The following is a 22928-nucleotide window of genomic DNA, read 5'->3' as shown; positions in this document are numbered from 1 at the left end:
TTCTGTCTGGGCAATATTCATTTTTCTTTGAGAAAGCATAATGCCATGTTTCTTCACGATCTCGGCGAACTGCTTAAAAAGTTGGCAATGTGACTGCTCATTAGGACTATAGAGCAGAATGTCATCAATGTATATAGTTGCACTTGACAAGATTGGTTGAAAAATACGACACATGGCCTTTTGGAAAAGGGATGGTGCTACCTTTAACCCAAAAGGAAGAACTTTCCACTGGAAGTGTTGGCTCGGGATACAAAATCCTGTTTTGAATCTATCTTCAAGATGGATGCCCAATTGCCAAAATCCGGCTTTGAGGTAGAATTTGGAATAGATATGGGCCTTTGTTAGACCAGTAAAGAGAGAATCTCTGGAGGGTAAAGGAAATTTATCATCTTGGAGAAAAAGATTGAGGGGTTGATAGTTGATCACTAGCCTCATTTTTCCCCTGTTCTACTCGGCACGCTTATTGACATAAAAGACTTCACAAGCCCATTGAGAATTGGAGATTTCAATAAGGCCTTGTTGCAATAGTTCTGAGCATTCCCTTTGAGCTAGAGCCAAGTGTTCTGGCTTCATTCCCATATGACTTGCCTTTGTTGGATTGATGTCTTCGTTCTTTTTGAAAGGAAGGCGAACAAAGAACTCTGGATTTTCTCATAAAGGATGAGAACACTTTTGAGCGAATTCCGAATCGGATTCCAAACAAGATTCTAACAATTTTTGCATGATTGGGTCTAATAGACTCATTTGAATGGAAAAAAGTCTCTAGATATTAACAAACTCAGAGAATTGGTCTTTATACCTAAGACCTTTTCTAGGAATGATGCGAAGCTAAGAAATTTGAGTCATGATGTCCCACCCAATTATCAAATCCTTATTGGGGAGACTGGATCCAAAGATTTTTGTGATTATTGAACACGGGGGAAGAAGCTGGACAGTTATGGGGGTGGTTCTAATATTCGTGGAGAAAGTATCTCCTAAAGAAGAATTGAAATATCGAATATAAGGAGTCCAGAATTCTTCAGGAAGAACTTTGGTATCCAATATTGAACAACTTGCTCATGTGCCAATAAGAGCAATAACAGTGATAGGTTTAGCAAACTTCAAAGTGAGGATTTTTACAGGGAAATGGGGACAGTGAGTTTGACTTGAAAATATGTTAAAGCTTGGTTCTAGGGATGAGGGAGATATATGAAAAATATCTTCAGACTCAAAATATGACATAGTCTCATTGGAAGTTTGGTAAGAAGGAATGACACAAAGAGTTTGTTCAGATGGTTCTTCATTAGTAGAGAATAAAGATTCAATATCATCATTTTCAAGAGAAATACCTGTTTCATTCTCAATCGATGTATCAAATGATGCTAACATTTTCTAGCTCGGGGGTAATTTTTGGCAAAGTGCCCTTTCTGGTTGCAAATGAAGTAGCGATTTGATTTTTTGTGGCCTGTGCGATCTTTCCTTTTGCGGAGGTATCGCCATTTTTTCTTTCTTCGGAAGTGCTTGTGGCCATGTTTGGATTTCTTTAACCAATACTTCTTGAAGTGTTTCTTCTTTCGAGATGACTTCCCACACGTACCATCACAGTCTTTCTTTGAACATTTGATCTTTAACTTTTGGCGTGTGCAGGCTGTCTCGAGTTCTTTGTCATATGTGATGTAAATACAGACCATCTGGCGCTTCAGGCACAATTCTTCAAGGCACAGATGGATTTCTTGTTGTATTTCTCCCAAAGGAATATCTTGTACTCTCCTTTGTCTTCCAAAAAAGGATCTTTCAACCATTTGGGATAATTCTTTAGGGATGGAAGTTAGGAGAACATGTTTCAGATTTGGATTAGCTCCAATCTGATAGAAAAGCTGAAGCATTATTCGATAATGCTTATCAAGATATTTCTTTTGGAGAGAGCAACATTTTCTCTCGAAAATTCTTTTCTTTTCATCTCTATGAGATCGGTGGGTTTTCCCACAAAGATATGATATAAGATGGTGATGGCATGACTGAAATTAGGTGACATTAGAAAATGAATCCGGTCTTATTCTGAGATAGATTTCCACCAAAGCTTGAGGCTTCCTGAAAACCTCGTAACAAAGTTGTAAAGGACATCATTCATATCATGGTTGGTGATGGACCGAGTATTCAACCAAATATGAAATTCTTCAAGTCTTTCTGGCCATTTGTGGTAAGGAATGTCATCGATGGTGAAAAACTGTTTTAATGCCATGGACACGTGTCATCTGGGATTGTCTGTCCTGAACATTTTCTAGTTCAGAATAGTTTGATTCCATTTTATGATCTGAAGGATCAGCCATAAATATTGATGAAGTTATTGGCTCAATAGGGGGAGAATCGGCAGAAGGAATTGAGAAGGATGAAGAGGACGAAAGGGATACTGAATCTGATTCGATTTCAAGGATACCGACCCGATTCGGTTTCAAGGATACTAGAAGAAATTTGTTCGTTGGAAACAGAATCTGATTTTCTAGAATGGCAGATCAGCTGTTGGATAACAGGTCAGGTTCCTAAGTGCCCAAATCCTTTAGAAAATATTCTAATGGATTGGATAACATCATCCGATCCGCCTTTCTTTATGACAATCGAACTTGATTCTCAGTAGGCATCTTCTCTTTTCCTTTTTTCTTTCTGCAAATTTTTGAGACGATCTCGTAATTCTGCCATATTTGGTTCTTTTCTGAAAGAATCTTTTGGGATGGCAGCAAAAATAAATGGCTGGGGTTTTGGAGGCAAATATCCGGTTCTGGCCAGAGGTGCCAGTGGATCGAAAGGTCTAAACCTTCCTTATTCAAGGAGTTGGATTTTCCTTTTGAGCTTTTCTATCTTTGGCTTTGGGCTATCTAGATGATGATACCCCAAATGTTGTCCTGATTCCAAGGCATTTAGCCTCTTCTGGAATTCAGAAATCATTTTGTTGGCGGTCTCATCATATTTTCAAAGATCTTGTTGCACATTTCCAATCTTGGAATCAATTGCTTTAAAGGCATTGTTTTGTGCTAACAGAGTCTCCGATTGCCAATTCAAAACGGCTTCAGCAGCAGGAGTTCTTCTCTGTCTTCCATGTTCATCCACATCAGTGGGGGCAGCTATCTTAGGAGTATGACGGTATCTGCCTTGTGGATCAATGAATTCTTCTGGGGCAGGAAATGAGAGTTTAGAACTTTCTCTGACAAGAGGAGGAAAGTCAGTTTCTTGGAACATGGCGATAGAAGAAGTGGATGGCGTTTCTGCTGGAATCTCAAGTGGGTAAGAATGCTTCTTAGCCCATTTTAGGATTGGCTTATAAAACAGGGAGAGAGCCTGCTTCCTTTGAGGAGGAGATGGTGGGAATGATTTTTGTGGATCTGGTGGAACTTGGGATGTAGTACTGAACTCTAGTGGTGGAGGTGGTGTATATGAAACCATGAACTAGTATTTATCACTTTCACCAAGAGTATCAATTGAGGAGTCTCCGTTGAAGTACCTATGGTATATGGGATCTTTTGGCTTTTTCCTACGAGGTAGGGGTTTTGCAAAAGGATCTACCTCGTCAGGGGAATTTGTACAATAGGAACATTGACAAAAGGATCCCAGAAACAATGACCATAGTTGTCTTTATAATAATGGACAGGATGTCCATCACTGCTAAAGTGTCGAACAAGCTTTTTGGGATCTGGCTCAGAAATTGATTGAGGAACACATGGTTCAATCATGAAGAGGGTCTGGAAGATAGAAGGACTTTCTTCATTTTCCTTACCAAATTTGATGGAAACAGTTCCATCTTTTTTCCGAACAAATTCTGAGTCTGTAGACTGGGAAGGCTTATTATGCTGATGTAGTTTTTCATAATTGGTAATCCAAGTCTCTAGAAGGAGCTTGGCCAACGTATCCTTTGGGATATGTCTGGGAACATGGATACATGATGCCTGATCATTTTACATTGAGATAAACAAAGCATCTTCATTACCATTGTTGAAGTTGAGGTCAATAGCATGATTTTGCACTCGATAAACCATCTGGTAATGTAGGGTTGCAGCTACAGAGTCAGCAGTTTGAGGGGCTCCAGTAAGCTAAACTTGTACTTTTAAGAAAGAGAGTAGCCGAGGGTCTAAAAGAGCGATGTTGAAGTTTGGATACAAAGTCACAAAGACTGTTTTAGCATTCAAAGTAGTTTGGACAATACCGATGCAAGCATGCTGGAATTGCAAAAACCTAGTATCCAACAACGCAATTCTTGCCACAACTGGCAAACCTTTACGACCATGAAAGGTAAGAATAAGACGAACAACTCCATAATGGACATGAGTGTATCCCTGTTGAACCCATTGTCTAGGAAATTCTAGAGGGATTTGAAGAGTAACAAAGTACTCTTTTTCAATAGCAGGAATAGAATGCTGGTCGAATTTAGAGGATTGGACATACTCCTTTACTTGCTTTGGGGTTTGGTGAATGAGCTGGCGAATGGAGCGGATGGGTGAAAATGACAAGTTGGGTTTAGTAAAGGCGGAGTAAGGATTCATGAGAGGAAGTTGAGTTTCTGAGATCTTAGTTTCATCGCTAAGAGAGACTTCATAGAGATAATCTATCTTAGAAGCATTGGAAACACGAAACTCTGGAGGGGTTGAGGATGAAGGAGAGGGAGCAAGAAAAACGAGTGCTTCGAGGATTTCGGGTTCTGTAGACATGATGAGAAGATATCTTCTCAGCACTGGATTCACCTACCAAGTGTGTGGAATGGATAACCTTAAAAACGAAACCATGGCTCTGATACCATGAATGGACAAACCACCATGCACTTATCATCAAGCATTTATGCATATATCCATGCCATATGATACAATCCCAATTTTTTTATCTTTCTAGGGATCAGTGTTTTCATCCCACAATTTATTACTCGTATCCAACTTGGCATCATGAGGAACCTCCGGCACACACCTCCGGGCATCCGGCACACACACTCCGGGCATCTCGTATCCCAACTAGCATCACGAGGTATCCCCCCGGCACACACCTCCAAGGCTTCCGACACCCCCATACTCCGGGCATCCCAACACTCTCGGGGCATTGTCGGCTCACACCTCCGACAGTCTCGTTATTTTCTCAAGTTATATTCACACATGTATCTCAATTTCAACATGGTATTTGATGCAATAATATCAAGGGTCTCAACCAACTTTTCATGCCATATAACATGCCATATGTCATCACATATGCAGCAAGATCAACTACTCAAAGTATTACATCACATGGGTAAATTCATTTATTTTTCAAAACACATCAATGTTTCGGATAAATCAGAATGCATTCCTCTAATTAAAACTCCAGAAAAATTAGTAAATGACATTAATGAATTCTGAAAACTTGACACATTATAGACGAGACCTAAAGGCAGATATCTCATGAATAACTCCATGCCAAAAGAATCTCACACAAAACGGTATGGTCCATGCATCACAGAATTCAAAACTTCAATTTTCAGCTTGCACAGTTTCGGGAGTAATTTAAATTGAATACCCAATTGAACTCCAAAAATTCTGAAATGTTGACATGTTATAGACAAGTCCTAAAGGTAAACATTTCATGCGTAAATCGAAACCCAAATCATTCTAGGTTAATAGATATAGACGATTATTTCCCCCTGTTCTCGGTGTCATCTTTTCCCACATTATCATCTTTCAAAAGAAACTCATTTCACCAATCTACATATGTTCATTTATTCTAAATTTTTAGTATGTTATTCCTCAGAATATGACCTACAACTTTCATTAAGGACACATGAGCAAATTTTAACTGTATGATTTTATAAAAATCACGAAATCATACTGGGTCGAAGTAACGTTTTTCCCAGATCCATTTTCTTCAAAGGACAACGATTTCACCCACCTATCTTTGTTCATTTCCTCTAAAATTTTGATATGTTCTACCTCAAGAAGTATACTACAACTTTCATTAAGAGATCAAAGTGGGATTTTCACTAAAAGGTTACTTTCAGACCACGAAATCTCTAAAGGTCAGCACAACGAACTCCAGATCTAATTTCTCCAAAGAAAAATCGTTTCACGAAACGATACTTGTTCGTTTTGCCTCAACTTTTAGTATGTTATTATTCAAGGTGTTCTCTACAACTTTCATGAAGAGATCTAAACAATATTCCAACTAAAAAGTCACATGCAACACACAATCTCATGGACGGTCGGACTGGTCTTTCCAGAAACAGCATGCATGGCCAACGAATCTCTCTTCAAAGCTCCGAAATTTCATCCCATCTACCACAACCAAGGCTTACCATCTACTACACACACAACACAGCAATGCAAGGGATAGGTTTAGGACTTCACTTGCCTTAAACTTAAACACAAACAGCAACAAGGACGGCAGGCAAAGCGGCGAACGGACGGCAGCAAGCTAGGCAGACGATCCTCCTCCTTCCTCTCGCACGCCCGCTTCCTCTCTTTCCCTCTTCCTCTCTCTCGGTTCCCTTTCTCTCTTGGACGACACTCTCTCTCTCTCTCTCTCTCTCTCTCTCTCTCTCTCTCTCTTGGTTTCCCTTTCTCTCTTTAGCTTTCTTCCCCTACAATCATTTGCAATCATTTGATTGCATGAAGCCGCCCAAGGAAGCCAATGGGGGCAGCCGCACTTGGCTTCTCCTCCATGCCACTTGGCAACTCACATGCAAGGTTGATGGGCTTCAAGGCTAGGCTGGCCTTGGGCCTTCATGGGCTAGTCGAATAGGGGGCTGGCGTGGGCTGGTTGGACAGTCTTTGGGCCTAGAAATCAGCCCACCCTCTCCTATTCCTATTCCATATAACCCTCATTTAAATTAACACCTAATTTTAACTTATAAACCCTTAAAAATTTGTAATTTAAATCAATAAAATTCTACTTATAAAGTGCACCACCAAGAATAGGATTTCTATATCAATCTGCACCTTAATAAAATCCTTGGGTCACTTGTAGACACATCTCCATCCAAACAATCATCCATTACAATGCTCGGCCTTAAAGTAATTGAAATTCATTAATTCAATGGCTAATACAAAATCAAACGGCACTTCCATTACTTAATCATGGTTCATGGTACTCCATAGGTTGTCACAAGATTTTAGGATGCCACACTTTGATTCCCATATGGAATCAGGAATTAGTCTAATTATTCCTATTTAAAAAATTTGGAATTGAGAATAACCAAAACTAGCCAATTCAGTGTGGTTCCGTGTATTCTCCTATTAAAAAGCCATGCTTTGTTTCCTCCAAAAAGAATCTTGTGATGTCATTTCTTATCACAATAATAACCCATCTTCATATATTCGTTTTACTAGTTTGTTTTTTAATATCACTAGAATTCCTTTGAGAATACCTTAGCATACCTAGGATGAAATTGAAATCGGAAAACTTCCCCTTGAAATTTTCACACCTTTTAGTTGTAAACCAAGAAAATAATAATGATTGAAAGGAAAAGAAGTATGACTTTTGCTCCATAAATTTGACTTGCCCCAAATTACATTTATTGTGATATAAATATCTTAAGCTTTTGGTTATGGTGTATTTGCAATTGTAGCTCAAAATTAAGTAATATAAGCACCTCTATTGTTGATGTCATATGCTGTTCTATTTGACATGTCAAGTTGATTCTTCATGCAGATAAACTCTGTGGAGGAGGAGGAGAAAGAAGATTCAAAAGCTTTTTTCATCCTCAATGAGATTATACTTGTCTTAAAGGATGTAAGAACCTCCTTTACAGTGTGGGGGTGATGATCTACTTTCAGCACTAATCACTGTTGTGACATGAAATTTGCAGGCTAAGGAGGAATCTAGGAAGGAAGCTTCTGATGTTCTCATCAACATAAGTTCCAGCTTGAGAAGCATTTTGCCTGTTAGTTCAGTTGCACCTTGTCAGAAACTGATTAACATGGTATGGTATTCCTCATTATGGGACATATTTGTGTAGCTTTGGTGGAAATTACTGCTTATATTTTAAGACATGTTTGATACTACATACATTCTAGAACATCAGGAACATGCAAGTAAAACAAAAATAGAACTTTAAAAGAATGAGTACATGAGGCATAGGCAGTTGAAAGTAACAACAATGGAAGAGGTTGAAGCAGATCCTTCTATCTTGTCTGACGTACGTATTTTCCAATGGTAGATCCTATGTAAGTTGTCATCTGGAGGGGCTTTCGTGTTGTAAGTAATTGGTTTCTGCTCTGCCTCACATAACATCCATAGATGGGGGAAAAGTTGAAGGAGAATGTAGTTTATGTAAATGCCTCTTCTTTGGCCATATTGTTGTTCCTGCAAAATTGGGAAACAGTGGACTGAAGTCCTCATGGTCTTGTGTATACTGCTTCCTGGTATTGGTTAAAATCTTTATAAGTATGTGCATTGTATTTGAAGATTGTAAGCCTGGTATGGCTACGAATTGATTCAGAGGCCTTAAAACATATTTCTCTTCTAAAAGAATAAAGCTAATTTCGTGGCTGCAGTATGGTTGAGTCACGGCATTTTCCTTCATTTATTCATGTCTAGCTGCTTCTGCCAAGGGATTAGGCTTTGCAGTTGCAGCCAGAGAAGATGATTAATGCCCTCTAACCAGTAGAAAAACGAAGAACCAAAATACAAGTGGCAAAATTTAAAATCAGGTGGTCTGTATGATGTGGATGCCTTGTTGGCCCCTAAGCCTATTCAATCGAAATTTTGCATTTGTTTCATCCGATGAAAAATTGAGAAATTTTAAGAAGCCAAATTGGTTAATCGAGGGGTAGTGGAGTCCCTTTCTCATGTGTTATTATTAAAGCTTGGGTTCCTTGTGTAAATGGTTGCCCATAGAAGTTTTATATGCACTGCACAGATGAACACTTTAAGTGTCTTGTGAACATCGGGGAATTTTATTTGCTTACAGGACTTTCTGTCAGATGATCGGGAGAGCATACTTATGTAGAAATTGTCTAACCTAATCTGCAATTTTCCTTTCTGCTTGTAGTTCTTAACAGTAATTTATTACTGGACAATTGCAATTCTCGGGATTGTAATTTTATTCAAGTAATAGTGTGTTGATTCTAAATAACGTGCTTTCAGATAGTGGGCTATCTTTCTGGTTCATCACCTCAAATTACAAGTGGAGCTGTTTCTGCATTGTCCGTACTAGTTTACAAGGATACAGATATCTGTCTATCAATTCCTGATCTTATTCCTTCTGTTCTTTCTCTGCTACAAAGCAAAGCGGTGGAAGTGATAAAAGTGAGTATACCATTACCAAAGTAGATTCTTGCCCCAATTGGCATGGCTTGAGAGTAGTAGTGTCTTGCTTACGAAATGAAGACCTTCAGAGTTTACTTTCAGACATTGTTGATGGTGTTATTTCATGGTCATCTGTCTCCAGGCATCACTTCAGATCAAAGGCATGTGAAATTTACTGGGAGTTTGCTGAGTTTTTTTGTGATAATTCCATGCACACATCCTTCCAAGGGCCTCTTTTTTGCTATCTTGTAATGAATGTCCACTCTCACTGTATATGCAGGTCACAGTCATTCTTGAGATAATGACTAGGAAGTGTGGTTTTGCTGCTGTTCAGCTTGTTCCCCCAGAAAAGTACAAGGGTTTTCTTAAGACAGTTATGGAGGTAATGAATTCAACAACGCTTGGATGTGTATCCTACAGAAATATTATTTAGCAGTGCATGATTTCTGGAGGTCGCAATATTGTTTTGTAAAATGATCTCATGTTTGACCTTTGAGAATCGGCGAAACAAAACCTCAAATGAAGGCAGGATAAAGAACAAGGAAGCTTCTGCATATCAGAAAGATGTCAGGGGACAAGGATACAAAAGGAGATTGAAGAACAAAGATGGCTCCCCCCACTCAGGAGAATATGAAACTTCTCTTATTGCTGATGGCAGATTAGAAGGTTCTAAAAAGAATGGTGATTTGGCTGCAGGGAAATTTTCTAAGATTCAATCCAACGAATCTGGAAAGAAAAGGAAGAGGACCTTTCACAAACTTAAAAGCGGGGAAAAGAGAAAGATGGAACTAAAAGGTAGCATGAGCATGGAAACCTCAATGAGAAATCATAAAGCATCCAGAGCACGCAATGGCAATAATGCGGTGCGGAAAAAACAGAAGAAATAAGTAGGAAGGATGAGGATACCGGTTTTTCTTGCAAAGCATCTTAAAGTTATGATGATTTTGTTTATCCTGGGCGCCTCAAAAGTTGGGCATTCGAGGACAAGTACACTTTCTTGGCTTTTTTACATATTTGGCCCTTTCAGTTTTGGGGGAAAAGAGAGATCTGAATATTCCACCTGGGTCTGCTTCCCAGCCATGGATTAGATTTGGAGGTCATGGGTATGATAAGCTCAGTGTCCAAATGTTTGGTGTGCCAAAAGGGACGGAGAGGCTGTTCAAAGACAGTTTGCACTTTACCTCCCTTTTTTTTTAATCTTTTTGTAAATGAGTTCAAGCTATATCTGACTCTTGTACAACCCTTGAATTGCTTAATCTTTATTTTCAATATAAGTTGTAACTCATTGCGTGACATATGTTTTGCTTGTAATCAATGTACTTTATTATCCACTACATCGAATCTCGCAGTAGCTTGTAGCAGAGAGAGAGAGAGAGAGAGAGCGAGAGGCACTAAACGGGCCGTCTGTCCAATGCCGTATGTCCAAATTTTGTGCTTTGTAAGAGGTTTATAATCTACATTAATTACAAAGAGGAAGGGGTGGACCTCAGGCCGAGCATTAGGTCTAAATTTTGTCACGTTACATATACCAATATCAAATTAGTCATAACATTGAAGTGAAAAAGGTGAATTGCATTTAGAACTTGCGACAACTAGAGACATATGCATCATTTACATAATCATGGTGCATCAGTTGCCGATAAAGTATGTTCTGGAAACATAAGGGATGCTAGCTGCTATTTGGCACCGAAATCATCTGTCAAGACACCTCCTTGAGTAACACTTGTGACGACAACCGTAACTGGGGCGCTATTCTCTTCTTGTACCTAAGCACTAACAAGAGTAGTACTTTGTAAACAAACAGTTGAAACAGAAGCACAGCTACATCCCACCACTTGGAATGATCCAGTGATATGCCGAAAGTCGTTTTGAGGATCATCTCGCCTTTCAGTTTTGGTTCTCCTGGCTCTGCTGAATCAAACTCAAGACCGGTCATGACATTCTTGTATTGACCCTGCAAGGCGTGTGAATGATTTGTATGAGTGACTTGTAATCCATGAGATATATGGGAGAACTCAAAGTCACTGATCCAAATCATATGCTTGTATTGTTGACTGCCATGGCTAGTCGCAGAACTGTTCCTGAGAAGCCCTGTTTATCTGAAGCGCTAGTTTGAGTAAAGAGACGGAGTGAAACATGTGGTGAAGCCTTGTGGTGTTCTGATCAATCTATGAAAGATACTGATAATAGAATCTTCATAGTATTACATTATTACATTGGTTGACATAACCTCTAGCATATGGAAGAGCGGGTCAACAATCCGAAAAGGAAGAAGGGAGTGGCGGAACTGTCGACCATTCAACCCATTTCTTCACATCAAAATAGAAGGCATCTTACTTAATTTATGTTGTTTTGAGATTTCCTTCTCATAAATGTACCTCAGGCGGAAGATGAGAATTTTTACTTCAATGAGTTCAAATATGCAATGCAAGAAGTAGCGCATGCTCCTGGTGGAGTTTTCCTAGTCAGACGATATTATTGAAACTGAAGATAAATATCTTCTATGTCATGGTTCTATGCATAAATATGCTGATAAATTTTTAAGCTTGATTTCGAAAAATAGCGAATCACTGAATACTAACTACGTCAACTGCCCACTTGGCAAAACTGATGTAGGACATAGGGTAACGCCAAAAGAACTTGGGAAGATCAGCAAGAAGTCTAAAGATCTGTGATGCCATCATCATTAGAACCTGAATCCACAAAAATTAGCTATGAACGACAACGTAATTTATAAGGATTACAGGAAGGGAAGTTTAAGAGAGAAAATTTGCTTACGTTGACACTAACTCCAGTTACTACAGCCATTGAGGCGTTGGGGACACATAAGTTCACAACCATCATGCAGCTCTCAATAATGGTGGTGCAGCAAAAGAAGTTAATGCAAAAATAACCATAGTGAGAGAATCCTGGATGAAGCTTCACCATGTAGAATATCATTGTTCCTGAAAGCAGAGAATTCGCCACCGAGAAAGGGAGTGAAGAAAGGAAATTCGCAAGCACAAACAGGGTCTCGCCATAATGCCCATTGAGTCTCTCGACATAAAATACCTGAGATAGACAAGAAAAGGATGTCATACGCCGCCGAGATTTCTCCTTTTTTATGTAATTAATGTATATTCTTGTTTTGATGATGAGATCGATCCCTTATGAATAATCTTAAGCATCCCTTGAAAAGACTTAGTTGATTTAGCTTTAATCTCTCCAACTGATTGTGCAATACTCACATTCCTCTGTGACTATGAGTCGGAGTAGGCCATCGACTAAGAGTTCTTTAGTTAGATTTGTGTTATTTACAGCGTCTTAGGCTTCAACATGCAACTTCACACCTATCATGGCGAAGCTTGTTTGTCCTGAAGAGGAAACTGAGTTGGAGTGCTTACAGTAGCTGCAATTTCTTGCATTTTTTTCCTAACTTTGCATGAATACTTTGAGGATTTATAACTTTGGATGAGTGCGGCTTTAATCTCTGCTGTTTTCATGTTCATTGAAAAACCAGATGATGCCGGAGTTTGCTGCAAGATAAAATAGCAAGCCCTGATAATTATATTCAAAAGTCACTTTACATATCACAAGAACTGACGCAGAGTATAGAAGTGCTAGATTTAAAACTCAACATAATTTCTATGAGAAAGCAATAGTAGCAGTTACAGAATTGAAGTCCAAGCTAATGCACCGCAGAAAGTGATCAGCTAGATTTCTCCTCCTCGGACAAGCAAATCCAGCATCTGCAAAGAACTGCACCAGGACTTAGAATTACATTATCTTGCTTCTGCACAGCCGAAATGTCTGAGTAAGAATGAAGTGTTGACTTTTTATTACCTCAATGGCCATTTTGGCTTCTCCTAGAAACACAGTTTCTCCACTCGAAAGGAGTAAATCATCAAAAAGATTGAAAACTTCACTACTGGGCTGGTGGATTGAGCAAATAACTATTCTTTCTTCATCTGCAATATTTCTTAGAGCTCTTGCCACGAAAAAAGCCGAGGCACTGTCTAAGCCTGTGGTAGGCTCATCAAGGAGCAAGATCAGTGGGTCTGTCACCATTTCAAGACTGATGCTGAGTCTTTTCTTTTCTCCATTGCTTATGCCCCTCAAGTGCCAGTTACCAATCTTGTTCTCTGCGCAGTCTCCAAGTCCCATCTCCTTTATGTTTGCTTCTACCACCTCGTCGATCTCAGCTTTCGTCATTTTGGAAGAAAGCCTCAGATGAGCTGTGAAGGCTATTGTCTCTTTGACAGTGGGAGTACCCAAGAAAAGATTTTCTTGGGTCACATAGGACTGAAAAAATGCCCAGAATGAGAAGATTTAATTAGGGGTGAGCAGTCCCAATTCCACTTGAAATCTGGAATCTATCCATTAAAATAGGTTCCTCATTTTTTAAAACATAAAAATTATATTGTCTACCCTGGGACCTGTACCTGTCTTGTCATAGGTTTTAAGGTCGGTTTTATGGTCTAACATGTTTTTATTTTTGGCAGTTTTAGTGAAGCAAAATGATAGTAATGCAAAAACAAAAATAAAGTTTTTCATTTGTCAATAGAAATAATCTATAAAAGATGAACGTATAAACTAAAATAGACAATAAAAATTTGAAAACACTAACATGAAACTTAAGTTATTGAATTTTAGTCATCAATCATCCACATCGCTCACACATAATGAAAGTCATTGCCTCTCATTCTTCCACCTCCATTGACATGTTATATACGTCAATTTCACATAGACACATCAATAATAGAATATAAGTAGAAGGTGTTATAATTAAACCAAGCAAGAAATTAAAATCTAGATTATCGACATGTTAAACATGTGATAACATAAGCTTTGGCCAATATCCAGTGAAGATCATGACCAAACTAATCACCATATTTACGGTCTTATAGAGCAAAAGGTCCATGGATTCCAATTTTGTTTTAATGGGCACAACAAAAGTACCTTGAATATATTGAATGCCATGTGAAATTTTGTGATAGTGTGATACTCACCATTGCATATTCCCACTAGGTAATGCTATGTAGGGTAATTTAGTCAATCTATGAACAACATAGAATGATATGAATTACAACAAGACACAAATGTTATATGTTTGTTTTTAGGAAATGAAACTAGAATAGATCTAATGGTCTTGGAAAATTAGTGCAATATTTGACATTATTGCCGCTTTATCCAGCTGCTAATATCTGAAAACCTTTTATGTTAAGTCTCGGCCTAATTCTTTTATTAGAACTTCGTAAGTGACTATTAGTAGAGAATTATAACTCTTCCGAGGAGTAACCCTTATTTCAACTACTGACAACCTCATGCACATCGATCGTTATTGATTGCAAGAAAATTAGTATAAACCCCCTCTATAAGCACATCTAAGTTCTTATCAAGAAAAAGTAAAAAGCCTCTCTTTAGAATTTTCTCGATTCCCCTAGTTATCAATTTGATTCTCAGTTCCCAGTTCCCTTGAGAACCATTGGTTCCTAAAAAAAAATGGAACCAGACCAGGGCACATTGGAACTTAGAACCGAATCGGTGATTGGTCCAGTTCTCTAATTCCTAATTCAATCCTAAAATTATGCTCACATCTAAATGCAAGCATGGGACCCCAGTTGAAATATCGATCATTAGATAGAAATTTATTTGTCAGTTTGCAAGCTCAAATTTCAGAAAGGAACACTAAGGTTCCGAGGACACTTGGTTGTATCTGACAATGTGGATATTAGAGAAGATATTTTATCTAAAGCACATTGTAGCAGTTACAGTATTCATCCCGAAAGTACCAAGATGTATCAGAATCTACGTCAATACTATTGGTGGTCAGGTATGAAGGTAGACATCACCAAGCATGTTGCTAAGTGTTTGACGAGTCAGCAAGTAAAAGCTCAACATTACAAGCCGAGAGAACTTCTACAACCTCTCGCGATCCCATAATTGAAATGGGAGCATATTACGATGGATTTCGTGATCGGATTATCAAGGAGTCAAAGAGGAAACGATTCAATTTGGGTAGTAGTCGACAGACTGACAAAGTCGGTTTACTTCATTGCAGTTCGCAGGGACCTCAGTTTGGAGAGGCACGCAGACCTGTACATGCGTCAGGTAGATCGAATGCATGGAGTGCTGGTTACGATAACCTCAGATCGAGACCCGAGATTTACAACTAATTTTTGGAAGAGCTTGCAAAGTGCTCTATGTACCAAGTTTTAGTACAGTACGGCATATCATCCTCAGACGGATGGCCAATTTGAGAGGACAACAAACGCTCAAGGACATGCAAAGAGCTTGTGTACTAGATTTCAAAGGAAGTTAGGAAGATCAACTACACCTGGTGAAATTTGCCTACAACAACAATTATCAGTAGAGTATACATATGGCTCCTTTTGAAGTGTCGTATGGCAGAGTGTGCAGAACACTAGTGTGTTGGGACAAAGTTAAGGAAAATAAGATCATAGGCCCAGAGTTGGTCCAGCAGTCAGTGGATGTCGTGGTAGTAATCAGAGGCAAATTAAAGACCGCACAGAGCAAACAGAAAAGTTACGCAAGCAAGCGTCGAAGATTATTGGAATTCCAAGTTGGTGATCATGTTTTTCTAAAGGTGTCACCAATGAGGGGGACTTTACGATTCGGAAAGAAAGGAAACTGCGTCCGAAGTACGTAGTTCCATTCAAGATTCTTGAGAGAATTGGGATTTTAGCGTATCGTCTTGCATTGCCGCCGAGATTTGTGTAAGTGCACGACGTCTTTCACGTGTCGATGTTAAGGAAGTACGAGCCTGACCTGACCCACGTATTCAATTTTGAGGAATTGGACATGGATAACCGAGTGTCATACGTTGAAAGCCTGGTCCAGATCATGGACAGTAAAGAACAAGTTTTGCGTACAAAGACCATACCATTGGTCAAAATGGTCTAGCAACACCACGGTACTGAAGGAGCAACGTGGAAGACTGAAGAATCAATGAGACAGTTGTACCTTCACCTTTTTACTTAAGTTTTGTAAAGGTTTAAATTTTGAGGACGAAATTTTTATAAGAGGGGAAGAGTTGTGACATCCCAGATTTTCAGTCCTATTTTCTACTGAATAAATCAGACATTTCATTGAAGCGCCTATAAGGCCGTTCTCAAAGATGATCACTCTTGAGATAAATAGACTATCTGGGGAAGCCATTAAGAAATTTTAAGGTAATAGACTTGAGAATTCAACTAGGAATCGGCTTTTCGACCGTGTTCATCTTTAGAGGCCATTACAGCACAGTTAAAAATCAATTTGAAATCAAAAAAAGGTTGGTTCAATTGAAATGTGTGGCTAATTGGGGGTGACACCACTAAATTAGAAAATTCTCGTCGGCCGGCACTAGATTGATTTTCTTATTGTTTTGGTACCCTGTGTCCGTATTCGAATCATCGAGATTTTCACGACAACCTAAAGTCGCCAATGAGTCAAGTGGGTGCATTGTGACTCGAAGAAAATCAACCACAGATTATTTGCACTAAAAAATTTCTAAAAGTTACTGGTAGCCTACGTCACGCTAAAAACGCCTCAAATGGAAATTAATTGCGAATTCGAGTCCGATTTTAGAAATTGAAGTTTCTCTCATGTTGCAATAAATTCTAGGAACGTCGACTTAGTCTCAAATTTTTTTTTTGCAACCCAAGACCTTTTGGGAAAAAGTCGTCCTAAGGTCATTTTTGTTTAGAAAAATCGATGATCATTTTGATCGCGCAATGGGGATACAAGATGGTTCAAGTAGTGAGAAAAATACTAATTTGAGTATCGACTCGATAACGGAATTTATCGAGGCCAAATGAGATTGAATTAAGGAGAAAATGGTGTCCAATTGGTGGGAAAATGCTTGAAATCCGTGTGCCCCCATTCCCCTAGCCATTTTGGACCATCTCAAGTGACCATGGATGAGCCTTGGTGGCCTAAGGACAGCCAAGAGACTATACTTGGCCATGGATGGTCAAGGGGACATTTGAATGGAAAATAAGGCCAAGGTGGCTCCCATGCTCCCTCATCTTCTTCTCTCCCCTTGTGACCGGCGACTAGCTCCTTTCCTACCCTCCATTTGTGCCATGCGAAGACCAACAAGCCGGAGGAGAAGCCAGAGCCATCGTCGCCACCTCACGCCACTGTTCGCATCGCCGCATGCCGTCCTCACCTGCGCTCGCGCCACTGCACAGATGTGCGCGTTCCAGCCCGGTCTCACCATCCCAGCTGCTGTCCCGTGGCTGGTGGAGCTCAACCGAAGCTGCTTGGCCCGCCTCCAACCCCCGTGAGTGCCCACCAAGGCTCAATTTGGCCCTTTCGCCCTTTCACCCTTTCCCGGTCAATCCCCGCCTAAACCGTGCGTGTTTCCCTTTTGTTTTAGCAAGAATAGAACAAAAAGTTTGTGGGGTTTCCAGTGGCTTCTAGGCTCGTTTTGGAGGCGTCCCGGACCTCAAAACCTAGGCCACTTTGGAGACAATCGATCCCTATCACGTTCCTGTCGAATTGAACCGAACGGTTCGATTAACAAGTGAGTTTTACTCACTAAATCTCGCTTAGTAGGTTAATGATACTTAGGGTTTGATTAGATATAATTAAGCGCAATTAGGCGGATATATTAGATTAGAATAATTAAATTAGGGATTTACCTATGCATGTTAGAAAAATGGTTAGTGCAATTAGTAGGTAGACAAGTCCTAGTATTTATTGAACGAACCTTGGAAACTTTTTGAGTCCGTTTCAGTATCCAATTAGGCATTACGGGCCTAAGTTGGATTTTTGGCACTTATTTAATAATTTTTGTAATTATTTAATTATTTAATTATTTTTCGAAAATTAGACTGGGATACTCGGTGATCGGAATTTTATGCTGAATATCATGGTACAATCTTTTTTATTATTTGAGCACTAGATTGCGCTGCATTGCTTTATGGTTATTTTAGGTTTTATTTCTTAAATTAATTAATTTTTGTAATTAATTGAAAAAAAATAACCGGGCATCGGTTGACAGCACCAAAAAATATTTTGGTGGACTACAGAAAATGGTGGGATTTGTGGGAAGAAAGTTATAGTATTTTGGCTAAGGCTGACTGTATACCCACACACTGCTATTTTTATCAGGAAGGATAAAAATGATGAATTGATTTGAATAGTCGGGATGGTATGCTATATTGACCTATGGGCGATATGTCAGCTTAGATTGCGAGCAGTATTACCGGTATACTATATCATCCTACGGGCTCTAATATGTCAACTTAGGTTGCAAGCAGTATACCTTATCAGCTTAAGGAGAGTATTAACAGTATACTATATCATCCTATGGGCTCTGATATGTCAGTTTAGATTATGAGCAGTATACTTTATCAACTTAGAGAGAGCACTATTAATGTATTATATCAACCTACGGGCTTTGTCACCAGGTAAGTATATTTCTATCCATATCTCAAATACTTGTCATTGTACAAGTATTCCCTTTCAAGCACCGGCACTCGATGGAGTCGCCCCCTCAAAGATTTTTCCCAGATTCATCAGGCGACTGTAGAATGGTATGGGTTTATGGAAAATGAATCCCAGTTTAGGCGACCGTAGAATGGTACGGGTCCTGAAAAATCATTTTTTCGTCAAGGCGACCATAGAATGGTATGGGTCCTAGACAACCTCAGTTCAGGCGACCGTAGAATGATACAGGTCCTAGACAACCTCAGTTCAGGCGACCGTAGAATGATACGGGTCATGAAAAATCATTTTTTCGTCAAGGCGACCGTAGAATGGTATGGATCCTAGACAACCTCAGCTCAGGCGACCGTAGAATGATACGGGTCCTGAAAAATCATTTTTTCGTCAAGGCGATCGTAGAATGGTACGGGTCCTAGACAACCTCAGTTCAGGCAACCATAGAATGGTACGGGTCCTGAAAAATCATTTTTTTGTCAAGGAGACCGTAGAATGGTACGGGTCCTAGACAATCTCAGTTCAGGTGACGGTAGAATGGTACGGGTCTTGGAAAACAAATCTCCGTTTAGGCGACCGTAGAATGGTACGAGTCCTAGACAACCTCAATTCAGACGACCGTAGAATGGTACGGGTCCTGGAAAATCATTTTTTTTTTCGTTTAGGCGACCGTAGAATAGTACGAGTCCTAAACACAACCAAACAATGCCATACTAGGCGACCGAAGAATGGTACGGGTCCTGGGAAAGCAGTCACTTTGTGAAGTCATGTTACTATTCTAGGCGACTGTAGAATGGTACAGGTCCTAGACGTGTAACACCAATCTATCTTGAGTTACTCTACCATCCCCAAAGGTAAGTAATTCCAAGTAAGTTCCTTTATCATTTGCATTAGCATTTCCATGCATCATATAAATTTCATTTTAAAATGGGACTCATCTTCCAAAAAAAAAAAGTCACTTAGTACATGTGCATGATTAACATTTAGGTCTCAACTTGTCTTTGAAGGCAACCTCTACGAGCTCACCTTCAAAGAGGGACAGCTGTTGACACCTAATTTTGGAAAAATAAAATTGCATTTTGAAAAGAAAAAATAAAAAAGGGGAAAATTGATTTGATTGATTATGCATGGAAGTTTGAAATTCTGATGAGCATTCAGATTTTGATAAATGTAAAAACAATTGAAAAATCAAGCAAATTAAGGGCAATGATTTCGATACAATGGAAGGAATCAAGCAAAATCGAGCTGATTGCGAAATCACGCTCCAATTTGCAAGCTTGATTTAATGCGACGGAAGATGGAAACTCAGAAAATACCATACAAAGTGGCCGTCTAGAATCACTATAAAAGAGAGCTACATTTTTTGTGACTAAGGGGGTTTTTTTGAAAAAATCTCAGACCAAAAAAATTCGTGCGAAGAAGAGAAAAGAATTCGTGCAAGAGAGAGAGTGAAAAAGAAAAGAGGGAAAGGAACCTTCGTCCATCTTCGATTAAGAGAAAAGGCCATTTTCTCTTTTCTTTCCTCTGACAAGGCAAAGAAAAAGAAAGAAGCAAGTGCAGCAGCAACAGTGAAACAGAGAGAAGGGGCGTGGGAAGTGACGTGAGGGAGCAGTAAAAAAGAAGAAAAAAAAAGGAAAAGAAAAGCAAAGCACAGCAATTGTTCATCTTTTCCTCCACGACCTTCGCCCGTCCGCGCCATCCACTGAGCTGCACCGGCCGCCGCACCAGACTCCGCCTTGCTCCGAAGCCCACTGCACCTCCGCATGAGCACCACCGCGATCTGCGGACCCAACACCAGCAGTCCGACGACCGGGTCTCAGACTGCCCGGCACTCACCGCGCCTCAGCCAGCGCAACTCCGCCTCTGCAGCAACTAACGCCGCCGCGCCTCTGCACCCGCGAGCTCGCCTCGACGCCACTGCTCACCACCACCGCTGCGACCCGCGACCCCGCTGCTCGCCAATCTCCTGTTCTCACCATGCTCGACGCCGCGGCCCCCCAAAGACAGCAGGTCCCGATCCGTATGTGACCCACCTCTGCAAATCGCCCTTCGCCGGTCTCTACCTCGACATCTGCCCCTGCTCCGCGCACCAGCACCCGCGAGCATCGCTATGCAGCAACCTGCAACCTACAACGCCCGCGAGCCCTCTCGCTGCTCGACCCGACGCCTGTACCTGCACCTCCCGCGCCACCTTGCCGTTGCTGACTTGCAAGTCGACGCCGCCACCGTCCGTCCGGCGCCCATCAACGCCGCAGCAAGCCCCTCTTTCTTTAGGTGGTTTAGCTTTTTCTTTTATTTATTTTGTTCTATTTTATGTCATTTTAGTTTATCTATTTAAGTTGTAATATTTGATGTTAATATTTGTGAATTTAGTATGCATTATCCGTAGGATTTTGTCAGAAATTAATATAATTATTAATTTGATTCGAGAGACATCGAATCATTTTTCTAATTATTTTTAATTTTTGGGCTTTTTGCTAAAATCTTAATTGTTAAATCATAGTAATTATTTAATTTGGTCTCGTAAGACTTCAGGACCATATTTTTTAATTATTTTAAGTTGTTGTGATGATTAGGGTTAGAGTAATTGTTAATTTAACTTGTGAGACGTCAAAGTTATTTTTTCAATTATTTTGATCCTTTATTTAGTGATTATATTAATTATTTAGATTTAACCCTTGTTTAACAATTATTCAACTTAAAAAAAAACTGAAAAGAAAATAAAAAATCAAAAAAATCCAAATATTCAAAAAAATTGCATGAGCATATAGGACATTAGGGTTTAATATAATAGACATTTAGGTTTAGTAAATTAGAAATTTTTTAGGATTACATTCTTAGGATTGCATTTTTAGAAATAAGTTAGGGTTGGACCTAAATAATTTTTTTAGGGTTTTAGATAATGTTCGCACATTTTAATTATCTCATTTTAAAAAATAGTTTTCTAAGATAAAATAGGGTTTAAGTCAAATTAATCCCTAGAATAAATTAGAAAATTATCCCTTTTTACATAGATTAATTAGGATCTTTATAAATTCTAAATTTCAATAAAAAAAAATCCAATAATACTAGGTGCATGTTAACTAGTTTGCATAATAGGCCCATTTAATTAGAATTTGCATATTAATAAGATTAAGTCATTTAGTTAAGAAATGCATTTTTATAAAAGAATTCTAAATTTCAAGAAAACTAAAAAAAAAAATTGTTTGTTTTGTGTGATGCAATTTATTTATTGAATGCTTGAGCATCTGTGTGATCACCTTTTTGCATAATAGTAATTTAGGTTAAAATAACTCCAAGTTGCCTGCAAAAATATTTTGAAAATTAAAAGAAATGGTACCGAAAGGGCATTAGAAAATTCTAGTGTAACCAAGTCCCCGTACCCTTAGTCTCTGGTTCGTAGGAGTAGAATAAATCTCCCTTTATTTTACTTAGGTGTCTAATCAACCTACCATAAACCGATTAGTGGCGATTCTTAGTTAATAATCTTGCATATTTAAAAATTTGGATTTAAGTCGCAAATTGGTATGGACTTTGGAGAGTCCGAGCTAAGTTTAAAACTTAGTAGTCCATTAACCTAGTTTTAGGTGGTGCACCCGAAAAATAGGTCGCGACATCTGTCCATTGACATTAGATCCCAAACTTGACATATATGATATATATATATATATATATATATATATATATATATTTTTTTGTAACAACTTTAATAGGATAACTTTTTCCTTTATTTGTGTTCAACATATATCATACTACCAATGGCACGCAAACTATATCAAGTCAAGGGCTGGAGATTTGGACTTAACCAATTTGTAGGACTTGCAGGGTATTTCATTGGCCTCCACATAACCGGGTCTTGGTGGCCATAGCCCTTGACTATTTCTAAAAAGAACAGTAATTTGTTACAATAGAAGTCAAAAGAAAGAGGGGAAAAAAGATTTGTCCCAAAAAAGTGAATATGATTATTTTTGGACAACTTCACGAGCTGCTGAAGTTTCTAAGAATTGTGGAATTTGGACTCCACCTTCAATAAAATGTATAATAATCTAAATATGAGACGTGGTCATAGCAAACTTAGAGAAATGGAAAAGACTGTCGTGACTAGAAGAAAAAAATTAGGTAAGAAGGGTTGGACAAAAGCTTTACTACTTTATTCTAAATGGAACATCCCAACATTTGAGGAAGACATGAGGTTGACTCTCTCTATCTCTCACTTTCAAACATCACTCTCTGTCTCTCACTCGCTCTCACATGAAGAGTTGGACAAA

General features: G+C 39.1%; 2 protein-coding genes and 1 long non-coding RNA gene across 3 annotated transcripts; 2 read left to right on the top strand and 1 right to left on the bottom strand.

Annotated features, from left to right (window-relative positions):
• Positions 1-7641: 7641 nt before the first annotated feature.
• On the top strand, positions 7642-9280 carry LOC120289495. Its single transcript, XR_005547507.1, has 3 exons — positions 7642-7713; positions 7790-7903; positions 9070-9280. It is a non-coding gene; the product is annotated as an uncharacterized LOC120289495 (long non-coding RNA).
• A 4-nt stretch (positions 9281-9284) lies between these two features.
• Positions 9285-10297, top strand: LOC120289494. Its single transcript, XM_039304449.1, has 3 exons — positions 9285-9392; positions 9512-9613; positions 9729-10297. The coding sequence occupies exons 2-3, from the start codon at positions 9533-9535 to the stop codon at positions 10116-10118; spliced, it is 471 nt and encodes a 156-aa protein (XP_039160383.1). The 5' UTR covers positions 9285-9392; positions 9512-9532; the 3' UTR covers positions 10119-10297.
• Positions 10298-10930: 633 nt separating this feature from the next.
• On the bottom strand, positions 10931-20639 carry LOC104427580 (ABC transporter G family member 15-like). Its single transcript, XM_039305185.1, is given in 8 exon segments — positions 10931-11185; positions 11817-11924; positions 12010-12327; positions 12615-12746; positions 12844-12969; positions 13054-13519; positions 17227-17253; positions 20497-20639. Coding segments are annotated over 8 exon segments (1575 nt in total).
• Positions 20640-22928: the final 2289 nt, after the last annotated feature.

This window comes from Eucalyptus grandis, chromosome 11 (assembly GCF_016545825.1).
Source record: "Eucalyptus grandis isolate ANBG69807.140 chromosome 11, ASM1654582v1, whole genome shotgun sequence".
Lineage (NCBI taxonomy): Eukaryota > Viridiplantae > Streptophyta > Magnoliopsida > Myrtales > Myrtaceae > Eucalyptus > Eucalyptus grandis.
Note: the sequence above shows the minus strand (reverse complement) of the source record. Positions and strands in the feature narration are given on the sequence as shown.

Excerpts from the sequence above, each read along its gene's own strand:
- LOC120289494 (XM_039304449.1), top strand. The coding sequence starts at position 9,533 with ATGACTAGGAAGTGTGGTTTTGCTGCTGTTCAGCTTGTTCCCCCAGAA. Across the intron at positions 9,614-9,728 it reads TTCTTAAGACAGTTATGGAG|AATCGGCGAAACAAAACCTC; the intron begins GTAATGAATTCA and ends TTGACCTTTGAG.